Here is a 14,352-nt window from a genome sequence, read left to right on the forward strand (position 1 = left end):
TACGATCACGTGAAGGCTGTGCGAATAATCGCGGGTCACCTACGAGTCGGAACCACCTACTGTGGTCTGTACGACAGGCCTATGCACCTAACTTGGATCCAAGCTGAGCGTGTGGTGCGGGAGGTGAACAACACGTGAAGGACTGTGCCCTACTCTGGGCGGGAGCACTAACACCGGGGGTGCAGGTTGTGAGCTCTCTAATCATCTCTAACCACTATTTAATGCAATCGTTAATTAACGCTTACCTGGCACTTACCTATGCCACCACAGCACCCACACATAAATATATATGACATATGCATATGTATATGTATGCCACAAATGATGCATGCAACGATGCATAAGCGATAAATAATAATAAAGTACATGGCATAAGGCAAATAACCCTTTTTAAATCAATTTCTGGGAATATAAATGTATATAGGTATATACGGAAAACAAAAGCCCACTCACTGGTATGTAGAAGGGTCGTAGCCCCCCTGCCTCGAATGTGCACGCTCGTCCTCGGGATACGTGTCACCTATATGCGAATTAACTATAAAAACGTTAACTTTAGAGCACATAACCGTCCATTCAAAATAACTTCTCATACATTGCTCAAAATGGACAAATGAATATACCAACGTGACCTACACAACCTCACGATCACAACCATATTTTTAAAATAATTTTTGGACAAGTCACGCGCCCCCACGCGCCAGCACAGGCACGGGTCCACGCGCGGCCACGCGCGGCCACGTGACCTGCACACTGACGGCGTCAGGTGACGCCGTCAGGAATATTCCCTGGAATATTCCGTTAACCCTGACTGACGCCGTTAGCTTCTGTTAGGAATATTCCGTTAACCCTAACGGAATATTCCTCTGTCTTCTCCGGCCAACCCCCCTCGCCGGCGCCGTCGCCGTCGCCGGAAAACCTGCAACTTAGGTTTTCTCGCTCGTTTTTCAACCGTTTTTCAAGATTTTTGCACCAAAAGAAAGCTCTAGACTAGTAGAACATGTCCCAACAAGTTTTAAGGGCTAAAACCTAGAGATTATACCTGTCCAAAAACTCCAAGCTCGGCTAACCTCGAACCAGGCCTTCCCGACGTCCAAATTCGTCCAACGAGCTACTCCGACGCTCCTGGGAACCTCACCAACACCTCTACAAGCTTCAAAAGTCCAAAAACTCAATGTATAAAACTTGCATGAACAGTACTCAATTCGGCCATTGTTGAATCGACGTGAAAACGAAGTATTCCTCACCTGAAAATGGTATGGTTGAGCTCGCCTCGACCTTACGAGTTGAATGGTGTAGCTGGTTTCCACGATCTGTTAGGATTGTGTGGGTTGTGGGTTTGTCCGTACGTTTTCAAAGGGAAGGAGGAGAAATGGAGCTCGGGGGAGGGAGAGAGAGGAAAGTCAGAGGGAGAGAGAGATAGCAAGTGTGAATGTGTGTGTGTGTGACCCCCACACCTGTCCACACCACACTAAACACCAAAAACCTAATAGAACAAACTAGGGGTAAAATGGTCATTTCGCACGTACGGTTCGATAGTTTCGGGACGGGATGTCACAACCTACCCACCTTATTAGAATTTCGTCCCGAAATTCAAAACAACCGAAAACGACTCCTAGTAACCAAAGAATAATCTAGGATACAAATCCCTCATCCGATCTTCTGTCTCCCACGTCGCTTCCTCAACGGAATGGTTCCTCCACAAAACCTTCACTAATTTCACCGTCTTGTTCCGCAGAACCTTCTCTTTCCAATCGATGATCGTCACCGGTTCCTCGTCATACGTCAAGTCTGGATTAATTTCTAACGGTTGAGGAGGTATCACATGGGATGGATCAGCAACATAATGTCGGAGCATAGACACGTGGAAAACGTTATGCACTCTGGCTAGCTCCGGAGGTAACTCCAACCTGTAAGCTACCTCACCAACTCGCTCCACGACCATGTATGGTCCGATGTACCGTGGACTTAATTTGCCTTTCTTACCAAATCTCACTACACCTCTCCACGGCGAAAGCTTCAAAAATACCCAATCTCCGACTTCGTACACCCTGTCTGTAGCATGCCGATCCGCTAAACTCTTTTGTCTGTCTTGTGCCGCTTTCAAATTAGTCTTGATTACCTGGACGTTCTGGGTAGTCTCCTCAACGATCTCCGGACCTACTAAGACCCTTTCTCCGACTTCTGACCAACACAACGGTGTGCGACAAGCTCTACCATACAAAGCCTCAAATGGTGCCATGCCAATACTTGAATGAAAACTATTATTATAGGCAAATTCCATCAAATCCAATCGCTGGTGCCAAGCATCACCAAATTGTAACACCGAAGCTCGCAGCATATCCTCCAAGGTCTGTATAGTTCTCTCTGACTGCCCGTCGGTCTGTGGATGATACGCCGTACTATAAAGTAATCTCGTGCCCAAGGCTTCTTGGAAAGCTACCCAAAACTTCGATGTAAATCGTGGATCTCGATCCGAAACAATACTCACAGGGACACCGTGGTACTTCACAACCTTCGAGATGAACAACTCCGCTAAACGGCTCAAAGAATACTTCTCTCTCACTGGAATAAAATGTGCGGACTTAGTGAGTCGATCCACGATCACCCAAATGCCATCAAAACCGTTATGTGTACGTGGGAGCTTGTACACAAAGTCCATGGTGATATTCTCCCACTTCCACTCGGGAACTGGAAGCGGCTGTAACAACCCAAACGGCTTCTTCCTTTCTGCTTTAACTTGCTGACAAACAGCACAACTGCTCACATACTCGGCTATCTCCCTTTTCATACCCGGCCAATAATAAAATGGTCGAATGGTATGGTACATTTTAGTAGCTCCTGGATGCATGGCGTAAGCCGAGATATGTGCTTCATCGAGAATTTCTTTCTTCAACTCCACGCTCTTAGGCACGAACATTCTACCATCTAGCATCAACATGCCATCCGAATCTCGAACTCTGAGGTCTCGCCTCCTTCCTTGCTCACGAGCTTGAATTAGTGCTTGAGTCTCTTGATCAGCTACCTGAGTTTCAAGTACCCGATCAATAAGAATTGGCCTAACTTGGAAATTAGCAAGTAACGCCACTTCTCGATCTTCAACTTCTAACCCCACTCCCGTGGCACGCAAGTCAGCCAAAAGAGAAACACGACTAGCGTACAACGCATTAATGCGGCCCTGTGACTTCCTACTAAGCGCGTCAGCCACTACGTTCGCACGACCAGGATGATAATCAATCGTGCAATCGTAATCGCTGAGCAACTCCAACCACCTCCGCTGACGAAGATTAAGTTCCTTCTGAGTAAAGAGATACTGGAGACTCTTGTGATCTGTAAAGATCCTGCACTTTTCTCCGTAAAGATAGTGTCTCCACAACTTCAACGCAAAAATGATAGCAGCCAACTCCAAATCATGTGTAGGGTAATTCATCTCATGAGGTTTCAACTGCCGCGAAGCATAAGCAATCACCCTACCCTGCTGCATCAATACACAGCCCAAACCATTCAAGGAAGCATCGCTATAAACCTCGAAATCACCGCTATCGTCTGGGAGTGCCAAAACAGGTGCATGAGTGAGACAATGCTTCAACTGTTGGAAACTCTGTTCACACCTATCATCCCACTCAAATTTAACATCCTTCCTTGTTAACCTCGTCAGTGGTAAGGCAATCATCGAAAAATCCTTAACGAATCTCCGATAATACCCTGCCAATCCAAGGAAACTTCTCACCTCGGTGACGGTTCGCGGTTGCTCCCAACTCTCTACCGCTGAAATTTTCTGAGGGTCAACCAAAATACCCTGAGCAGAAATGACGTGCCCCAAGAACGCAACTTGGTCTAACCAGAACTGGCACTTGCTAAACTTAGCATATAGTTGGTGTTCCCTCAACCTCTTTAACACCAAAGTAAGATGTCGAACATGCTCCGCTTTCGACTTAGAATACACCAGAATATCGTCAATAAAGACAATGACAAATCTATCCAAGTAAGGCTGGAATACTCGGTTCATCAAATCCATGAAAGCGGCTGGTGCATTCGTCAACCCAAATGGCATAACCAGAAACTCGTAATGACCGTAACGAGTCCTGAACGCCGTCTTAGGGACATCATCCCTACTGATCTTCAGCTGATAGTAACCAGACCTCAAGTCTATCTTAGAGAACACGCAAGCACCTCTCAGCTGATCAAACAAATCATCGATACGAGGTAAGGGATAACGGTTTTTAATCGTCACCCGGTTCAATTGCCTGTAATCGATACACAGCCTTAAAGTTCCGTCTTTCTTCCTCACAAACAATACTGGAGCGCCCCAAGGTGAAGTACTAGGCTGAATAAAACCCTTATCCACTAATTCCTGCAGCTGCACCTTTAATTCCCTTAACTCTGCGGGAGCCATACGATAAGGAGTCAAAGAGATAGGATTAGTACCTGGAAGCAATTCAATAGTGAACTCCACATCTCGATCTGGGGGTAAACCAGGTAAATCCTCGGGAAAAACATCAGGGAAATGTCGGACGACCCTCACGTCCTCAACACCACAAGGAGGAACCTCATCCAACACCACATGGGCTAAATACCCCTGACAACCCTTAGTCAACAACTTTTTCGCTCGTAGCGCCGAAATAACACCATGTCTCACCCCACTCTGCTCACCAACAAAGGTAATCACGGGTAGTCCAGGACGGCGAAATGTAACTATCTTCCCGTAACAATCAATATTGGCACGATTGGGGTGCAACCAATCCGCGCCCAAAATCACATCAAAATCCACAATATCTAACGGGATAAGATCAGCGGGCATAACCACGCCCTCCACTATCACTGGACAACCTGGGTACACGCGATCCACAATACATCTCTCCCCTCTAGGCATAGCGAATTCTAAATCATACCCTAGGGGTGTGGGGCGAGGTTGCGTCACTTGAGCAAATGTATGAGAAATCACAGAATGTGTAGCTCCACAATCAATTAAGACTCTAGCAAAATAACCAAGAATATTTAACGTACCCATAATCAGATCCGGGTTGTTTTGAGCATCTTGTAGAGAAATGTTGTGTATACGCCCCTGGCCCTGCTGCCGTCCACCACGACTTCGGTTCGCCTGAGTACCACGACCCTGCGTACTACGCCCCTGACTGGGCTGACCAGACTGTCTCGAAGACCCTGCACTGCTAGTGGCAATCTCCCCCTGCTGATACTGTCCTCCCTGATACCACTGTGAACCACCCGCTGGGGCTGGAGGATACGGCATATAGCCGCCCGAATACTGGGGATAGCCACCCAGGGAATAGGGATCATGGGGATACTGATACTGCCCCGGAGCAAAAGGGACAGCATCGCCCTGATAGTGGTAAGCACCACCTCGACCCGTCTGGCCGTAGCTACTAGGACCCTGGATCTGCTGGAGTGGTGCAGGTGGTGGCATAAAGGTCTGCTGTGGTTTCTGCTGCTGCTGGCCCTGGGGATAATGTGCCGCTCTATGTCCCACCTGTCCACATGTGAAGCAACCGTTGCTACCACGTCTACACTCACCGAAATGCCGGTTGTTACACCTACGACAAACTGGGGCTCTGCCTCGCCCAATATCGCCCTGCCTCTGGCCTCTAGCGCCACCAGAAAATCTACCTCCACGACCCTGCCCAGTGGCACTGAAGCCACCACTCGAAGAACTAGAACTAGCTCCACCTCTCTTGAAGTTCTGAGTCTGACGGGGGCCGAGCGATACCTGACCTTTACCTTTGTCATCTCTCTTCTGGTTGCTGTCCTTCTCTTCATCAGTATCGCTTGACATATTCTCCGAATCCTCGATCCTCAGCAGTATCTCATAGAAGTCCCAGTAAGTCTCGCTGTGGATTGCAGACGCCATAGAACGCCACTTCTTCCTGGTGCCCAAACGAAAAAGACGGAGCATCTCCGCCGGATTACCAGCGACATCAGGGTGGTAACGGGACAAGTCCGTAAACTTACGGTAGTACTCATTCGCTGACATCTTCCGCTGTTTCAGTTCGGAAAACTCCTGTTTCTTACGGTCAATATACTCAGGGGGCACATACCTTCTCCTAAACAACCTCGTAAAAACATTCCACTCGACCCTCTGATCCGGAGTCAACCTACGAAGCTCCTGCTCCCACCAAGCTGCCGACTCCGTATCAAGAAACCAAGCGGTCGTCTCAACCCATCTCTCCATAGGCAAGTTCCCCTGATTATGTAGCACTCGAAAAGTCTTCTCTATGTGTTCTAGCCAGCGCTCTGCGTTCTCGGGTCCCTCACTGCCCTTAAACTTATCCAACTTCAGATTGTACATAGTTTCCAGAGGAGTCCTCTGGGGAGGGCGCATCACTACCTGAAGGGCTGTAGCAAAAGCTTCCCCCAATTGAGTAATATCGGGGAACATAGGCTCAGAAGAGCGACGGGGTTCCCGACGAGGCGGCATAGTTCTGACAGAAGACACCAAAATTATTAGAATACTCACAAGGACACAGGACTGCCAAACCTAGGCTCTGATACCAAACTGACACACCCCAACCGAGATCGGAGCGTGCTGGCCATCACACAAAGGCGACGTAGCCATGTGCACGTGCGGAAGCTAATAGAGTAGTAAAATAAAAGTACGAATAATTAAAAACTAGCATTCAAGTACTAGAATAAGTGCTAGTTAGTGCGATACAAAGTCAGAGCAGGTCTATAGCAGTCCAAATAAAACAACAACAGTAGTACGCCCGAAGGCGACCCTACAATGTGGAGTGTCTGTCAGAACGCCGAAAAGCTCGCAAGGGAAACCACCGCAACGGCTAAGCTACTAGAACCTGGAGGGGCGCAAAACAAAAGTGTGAGTGGGCAAAAACAAAGCTCTTTGAAAACCATTTAGTAAAACACAATCTAACCCCTCGCCGTAAAACCTGTATACTTCCCAGAAAAATAACATATGTACGTATGTATAGATATGCTCAAACATGCTCTAGGGTATGCCAATCATGCTCAATATATGCTATGTCAAAATCTCCCAATGATATGCAAGTGCTCAGGTGTGAGTCGTATCAATCACACAATCCTCTGGCAGCCGGAGTCACCTAACGTGACCTGTACGACTGTATATAGAGCTCAAATATCAATCTCAATAACTAAACCTGCCCACGAGTCGGAACCACCTAAAGGGGTCTGTACGACAGGCCTGGGTGTAACATGTATATACGCTCTAGTGCTACGATCACGTGAAGGCTGTGCGAATAATCGCGGGTCACCTACGAGTCGGAACCACCTACTGTGGTCTGTACGACAGGCCTATGCACCTAACTTGGATCCAAGCTGAGCGTGTGGTGCGGGAGGTGAACAACACGTGAAGGACTGTGCCCTACTCTGGGCGGGAGCACTAACACCGGGGGTGCAGGTTGTGAGCTCTCTAATCATCTCTAACCACTATTTAATGCAATCGTTAATTAACGCTTACCTGGCACTTACCTATGCCACCACAGCACCCACACATAAATATATATGACATATGCATATGTATATGTATGCCACAAATGATGCATGCAACGATGCATAAGCGATAAATAATAATAAAGTACATGGCATAAGGCAAATAACCCTTTTTAAATCAATTTCTGGGAATATAAATGTATATAGGTATATACGGAAAACAAAAGCCCACTCACTGGTATGTAGAAGGGTCGTAGCCCCCCTGCCTCGAATGTGCACGCTCGTCCTCGGGATACGTGTCACCTATATGCGAATTAACTATAAAAACGTTAACTTTAGAGCACATAACCGTCCATTCAAAATAACTTCTCATACATTGCTCAAAATGGACAAATGAATATACCAACGTGACCTACACAACCTCACGATCACAACCATATTTTTAAAATAATTTTTGGACAAGTCACGCGCCCCCACGCGCCAGCACAGGCACGGGTCCACGCGCGGCCACGCGCGGCCACGTGACCTGCACACTGACGGCGTCAGGTGACGCCGTCAGGAATATTCCCTGGAATATTCCGTTAACCCTGACTGACGCCGTTAGCTTCTGTTAGGAATATTCCGTTAACCCTAACGGAATATTCCTCTGTCTTCTCCGGCCAACCCCCCTCGCCGGCGCCGTCGCCGTCGCCGGAAAACCTGCAACTTAGGTTTTCTCGCTCGTTTTTCAACCGTTTTTCAAGATTTTTGCACCAAAAGAAAGCTCTAGACTAGTAGAACATGTCCCAACAAGTTTTAAGGGCTAAAACCTAGAGATTATACCTGTCCAAAAACTCCAAGCTCGGCTAACCTCGAACCAGGCCTTCCCGACGTCCAAATTCGTCCAACGAGCTACTCCGACGCTCCTGGGAACCTCACCAACACCTCTACAAGCTTCAAAAGTCCAAAAACTCAATGTATAAAACTTGCATGAACAGTACTCAATTCGGCCATTGTTGAATCGACGTGAAAACGAAGTATTCCTCACCTGAAAATGGTATGGTTGAGCTCGCCTCGACCTTACGAGTTGAATGGTGTAGCTGGTTTCCACGATCTGTTAGGATTGTGTGGGTTGTGGGTTTGTCCGTACGTTTTCAAAGGGAAGGAGGAGAAATGGAGCTCGGGGGAGGGAGAGAGAGGAAAGTCAGAGGGAGAGAGAGATAGCAAGTGTGAATGTGTGTGTGTGTGACCCCCACACCTGTCCACACCACACTAAACACCAAAAACCTAATAGAACAAACTAGGGGTAAAATGGTCATTTCGCACGTACGGTTCGATAGTTTCGGGACGGGATGTCACACTGGAAGTGTTTTGTTAAAACTACAAAAAAAAAAGATAATTGTTAAGGATACTGTTAAAATTAGATTTTTTACGGACTTTTCGTTATCTCATTTTTTTTGTATAATATTTTATAATATTCACAAGAGAATTAATATTAGACATTTTTATGGACTTTTCGTTACCTCATATTTTTTATATAATATTTCATAATATTTGCATGAGAATTTATATTAAACTGTGAGGTGATAAAAAGGCTAAGAAGAATCTCAAAGTTCCTTTATTATTTCTCAAATAAATTGAAGAAAATTGGAGTTTTGAAGGTAGAGTGCACACATGCACAAAATACAACTTAAACAAATAATACAAATATAATAATTGGATACTTTCATCAATAGAGTCAACCCACTTTTATATATACAATGTCTTGGAATACAAGCAAACTAATTAATGAAATAATCCAACAAGTGTCAACTTTGCTTGTAATTATACATGAAAAAAAGCAAAATACTTGGCTCCCAACAAATTTTAATTATAAAAGTACAAATAAGTTAACTAATAATCTATCACTGACCATGTTTTGCGAAAACAGTTAAAAGTTCTTATGATCTTACAAAAAATACTTAGAGTTTGATGTGCTTTTAAAATGATTTAAAGTAATTTTTACAAGCAGCATTATTTATGTATTTTTTGTGAAAAGAACTTCAAATATTTTTTTAATATTTACTTGCATTTTTTTTTAAAAATTAATTTCAAAAATATTTTCATAAAAACACTTTCAACTATTTTAAAATTAATTTCAAACAAGCACTTAATCGATAGGCTTCTTAAAAAAAAAAAAAAAAAACAGTCTTCAGCCCATCCGTTAGGCCCAATGCGACACCCATACCTTGAAGCGGAGCCCGTTCCACGCCTCCGAATTGTAGGTCCTCGATTGCTCCACCGGGCAGCCCGCAATCAAACGGCCAGGAACCCATCTCACGGGTAGCTGGCAACACCTAACCTTCTCTCTCTCCCACGAAAATCCCTTCTTATACCACTTCTCTTATCTCCTCAGTTCACTTCGCCTCTCTCTCCTCGCTCTTCTCCTTCTCCAAATCCCCAGGGAAGGTTTAGGGTTTCTGCACAACCCGAAAGCTCTCGAATATGGCTTCCGCGCAAATCAACGTCCTCAGCACCGCGCCCAATTTCACAACCCCGAGGACGGCGTTTTTCGGTCAGGGACTGGGCCGAACGACGCCGTTGAAGGCGTTTGTGAGCGTGAGACCCAACGGCGTCAGAAGGGTCGGGCCGCTCCGGATAGTCAACGAGAAAGTTGTGGGAATCGATTTGGGGACGACGAATTCCGCCGTTGGGGCTATGGAGGGCGGAAAGCCCACCATCGTCACCAACGCCGAGGGGCAGAGAACGACGCCGTCCGTGGTGGCGTATACGAAGAATGGAGATAGGCTTGTGGGCCAGATTGCCAAACGACAGGCCGTTGTGAACCCCGAGAACACCTTCTTCTCGGTGAAGAGGTTCATTGGGAGGAGGATGTCGGAGGTGGACGAGGAGTCAAAGCAGGTGTCGTACAAGGTTGTAAGGGATGCGAATGGGAATGTCAAGATCGACTGCCCTGCTATCGGGAAGCAGTTCGCCGCTGAAGAAATTTCAGCTCAGGTATAACTTTTTACTGACATTCGTGGGTTTATTTTCTTATTGCGTCTGTGTTTTTGGCAATGCGATTGCTGAAATTTTACTTATATCAATGTGGTTAAGTTTTAGAATAATTTGTGGTGTTTTACGTTTTAATTTGTTGAAAGATATGATTTTTTTTATGTCGTTTGTTGGTGGTCCTACAATGGTGCGGTGTTGTTTTGTGGTTTTGGTGATGGGTGTTGCGAAACTTGTCTACGGGTCTGTTTGGGCGCTGGGAAAGTGAAGGAAAATGAATAAGGTTAATGGTAATTTTGTTTTGGTTGTGATTAATGGACTATGTAGAACTTGCATTGAATGAAGCTGGTGAGTAGAATTAAGCACAACTGAGCTTCACTGCTGTTAAAATTGCATGTATAGATAACAGTGATGAAGGCTAACTGCATATTTAAGTTCTCCGAAACGGTTGTTCTTGTCAGCTAATATGAATTTTGAAACATTAAGACTCTACGGTGTTCCACTTCCGCATTCAAAATTATTTTACTTTTTAAAGTGTGCCATTCGCATGAAACTGGTTCTGCTAATAAAATTTGGTTAGTTTTCAGAACCAATGTAATCCTTTGGTTGTCAAATTTTGTTGATCTCGTTTTATTGCTGGTTTAGGTGTTGAGGAAGCTTGTGGATGATGCTTCAAAGTTTTTGAATGATAAAGTTACCAAAGCAGTGGTCACTGTGCCTGCTTACTTCAATGACTCTCAAAGAACTGCTACAAAAGATGCCGGCCGTATTGCTGGTTTAGAAGTTCTTAGGATTATTAATGAGCCTACTGCCGCTTCTTTAGCATATGGGTTTGACAGGAAAAACAATGAAACTATCTTGGTATTTGACCTTGGAGGTGGTACTTTTGATGTCTCAGGTACAGTGTTTGTTATTGGGATGTGTTCTTTATCCGTTATGGCTGTGCAAATGTTGGTTTGCATGTTTTTGTTAGATCTATGTATAACCTTGTTCTAACTTGCACTCCTTCCATTACAGTACTTGAGGTTGGTGATGGTGTGTTTGAAGTGCTATCTACTTCAGGAGATACACATTTGGGTGGCGATGATTTCGATAAGGTTAGGATTCGCGATTTCTTCTTATTTTGTTATGTCATGACTATACACTGGGATCCTTTTATATTTAAAAACTTTATTCCCTTTGGGTTAGTTTTAGAGGCCTAAATATTGATATGATTTTGACGATGTTGTTATTTTGCAGAGGGTTGTTGACTGGCTTGCTGAAGACTTCAAAAGAAATGAAGGAATAGACCTGTTGAAGGACAAACAGGCTCTTCAGAGGCTGACAGAGACAGCGGAGAAAGCCAAGATGGAGTTGTCATCTTTGACTCAGGCTAACATTAGGTATGCTGCCAATATCTGAGAACCTTAATTATTTGGAAGCATTTCTGAGCCATTGAGTATTCTCTTGTGGTCATCTGTTTGTTGATAATTGTTTTGTTCCAGTCTGCCTTTCATTACTGCAACTGCCGATGGGCCGAAGCACATTGAGACAACCCTTACAAGGGCGAAGTTTGAGGAGTTGTGCTCAGATCTGCTTGACAGGTGTGAACTTTTGTTTCAACGTGCTCAGATATTGTGGATATCTGCATGTTTGGCTGTAGTTTTTTTTTGTTGCTAATTTCAAGATGTCCCCTTTGATGCCTAATGTTGTGGAATGTATTTTGGTTGCTATATTTGGTGGTATAATTTTGGTTCCATGAGCTCTGGAAATATTTGATTCTAAAGTCACGTTATCATTTGTTGATATTTTAGGCTTAGAACACCGGTTGAAAACTCCTTGAGGGATGCAAAGCTTGCCTGGAAAGATATAGATGAAGTGATACTTGTTGGTGGTTCAACACGTATACCAGCTGTGCAGGAGCTTGTAAGGAAGGTGACAGGGAAGGAACCAAATGTTACAGTTAATCCTGATGAAGTTGTTGCCCTAGGAGCTGCAGTTCAGGTGTGTCTCTTATGATTTCTTTTTTCAATTTGGTGACATGCCATGTACTTTGTTATATGACAATTTTTGTGAAGTTATTGGTTCATTTTATTTTTATCTTTTATGCGACAGTTTCTGTTGCTATTATCGTATTGACCCATGAAACCTTTTTTCACTTGATTCTAGGCTGGTGTATTAGCTGGAGATGTCAGTGACATTGTGCTCTTGGACGTGACACCACTGTCACTGGGTTTGGAGACCCTTGGAGGCGTCATGACTAAGATCATCCCAAGAAACACAACTCTGCCTACCTCCAAGTCGGAGGTGTTTTCAACAGCTGCAGATGGGCAGACAAGTGTTGAGATTAATGTCCTTCAAGGAGAAAGGGAATTTGTAAGAGATAACAAGTCTCTTGGGAGCTTCCGTTTGGATGGAATCCCGCCTGCTCCACGAGGGGTTCCTCAAATTGAAGTCAAGTTCGACATTGATGCCAATGGTATTCTATCCGTTGCTGCTGTGGACAAGGGCACAGGAAAGAAGCAAGACATCACCATTACTGGTGCCAGTACCTTGCCTAGTGATGAGGTTAGTTGGCTAGCAAATTGTTAAACTTGTTAGCTTTGTGATATTATATTTGGAACATCTCGTTTGTGTTTTTGAAATCTTGAATTATATTGAGGGAAATGCCTGCAAATGTACAGGTGGAAAGGATGGTTAGTGAAGCCGAGAGGTTTGCACAGGAGGACAAGGAGAAGAGAGACGCCATCGACACAAAGAACCAGGCTGACTCTGTTGTGTACCAGACAGAGAAGCAGCTGAAAGAGCTGGGAGACAAGGTTCCGGCCGAAGTTAAAGAAAAGGTGGAGGCAAAACTTGGAGAGCTCAAGGAGACAGTCTCAGGGGGTTCAACTCAAGCCATAAAAGATGCCATCGCTGCCCTTAACCAGGAAGTGATGCAGCTTGGCCAGTCGCTTTACAACCAGCCCGGGACTCCAGGTGCTGGTGCAGGGCCGACTCCTCCCGGTGCTGAAGCTGGTGGGTCTTCAGAATCATCATCCGGCAAGGGACCCGACGGTGATGTTATCGACGCAGATTTCACCGACAGCAAGTGAGCAAGACTGTTGGACAGAAGTTAGTGGCTTTCTTTCATATTTTATTCCGATTAAATGTGTATAGGGAATGATTTGCCGGGATGGGATTGTGGTGTTGGGGGATAGTATGTCATTTTTGTTTTATGGAGAACGAGAAACAATGCTGTTTAGATGACAGAGGACCAGTTACTTGAACTTAATTAGGGGACTTAAGAAGACCGTCAGCGAAACATTAGGGCGATTAGTGCCCCAGCAAACTGTTTAAGCATCGATTTATTTAAATGCAGAAGAGCATTATTAATTTCTTTAGTTTGAAAAAAGATCAGGCTCCATGTATGCATTAAGCAGTAAAAACCGACGTTTTATATTCACACTTTAAATTACTTTTTCTATATTTTTATAATATTTTAATATTTCTACACACCACTAACATTTGAAAAAGAAAAATATTAAAAACTTAAAAGACCGAGGTGTGGATTTGTTATCACAAGAGGTGAAAAAGCTATCTTTTTGGAAGTTATACTTTTCTAATGTGATTGACGGAAGCTTTGTTTTACCAAATACATTTGGTACTTCAGATTTGTTAATAAGCTTTTTTATTTTTTTAAAGCATCACAATGTCAAATCAGCCCTGCAAGTTAAAAGTGTTTATGCTCTTACAAAAATCACTTATAAAGTTTCTTTAAAAATGACTTATAAGCGTTTTTTAAGAAAGAGGTTTTAAATAAATAAGTTATGTCACTTAGTATTACGGTCTAGTGATATTTCTATTCAGTTGTAAATAAAAAAAATTTTATTCGATTTTCGCTAAAGGTAAATTTGAATCATATTATTAATAATTAATTATAAAACTAAGCATATCTCCACCTCCATAGTGTTAAGAAAAAAAAGAAAGAAAAAACAAAAGAAGAAG

The 14,352-nt window shown here is 44.2% G+C and overlaps 1 protein-coding gene across 1 annotated transcript; it reads left to right on the plus strand.

The window, feature by feature from the left end:
• Window positions 1-9,779: 9,779 nt before the first annotated feature.
• On the plus strand, window positions 9,780-13,740 carry LOC103945001 (stromal 70 kDa heat shock-related protein, chloroplastic). Its single transcript, XM_009355507.3, has 8 exons — window positions 9,780-10,392; window positions 11,032-11,284; window positions 11,404-11,483; window positions 11,626-11,768; window positions 11,871-11,969; window positions 12,180-12,369; window positions 12,535-12,933; window positions 13,050-13,740. The coding sequence occupies exons 1-8, from the start codon at window positions 9,880-9,882 to the stop codon at window positions 13,458-13,460; spliced, it is 2,088 nt and encodes a 695-aa protein (XP_009353782.2). The 5' UTR covers window positions 9,780-9,879; the 3' UTR covers window positions 13,461-13,740.
• Window positions 13,741-14,352: the final 612 nt, after the last annotated feature.

Source organism: the organism of the source record quoted next, unplaced genomic scaffold (assembly GCF_019419815.1).
Source record: "Pyrus x bretschneideri cultivar Hongxiangsu unplaced genomic scaffold, Pyrus_bretschneideri_v1 Contig265, whole genome shotgun sequence".
In the NCBI taxonomy this organism is placed as follows: domain Eukaryota; kingdom Viridiplantae; phylum Streptophyta; class Magnoliopsida; order Rosales; family Rosaceae; genus Pyrus; species Pyrus x bretschneideri.

Bases quoted from the DNA above. Each gene is read 5' to 3' on its own strand.
- LOC103945001 (XM_009355507.3), top strand. From the start codon at position 9,880: ATGGCTTCCGCGCAAATCAACGTCCTCAGCACCGCGCCCAATTTCACA. The intron at 11,285-11,403 runs GTACAGTGTTTG...CTTCCATTACAG, and splicing joins TGGTACTTTTGATGTCTCAG to TACTTGAGGTTGGTGATGGT. The intron at 11,970-12,179 runs GTGTGAACTTTT...TTGATATTTTAG, and splicing joins TGCTCAGATCTGCTTGACAG to GCTTAGAACACCGGTTGAAA.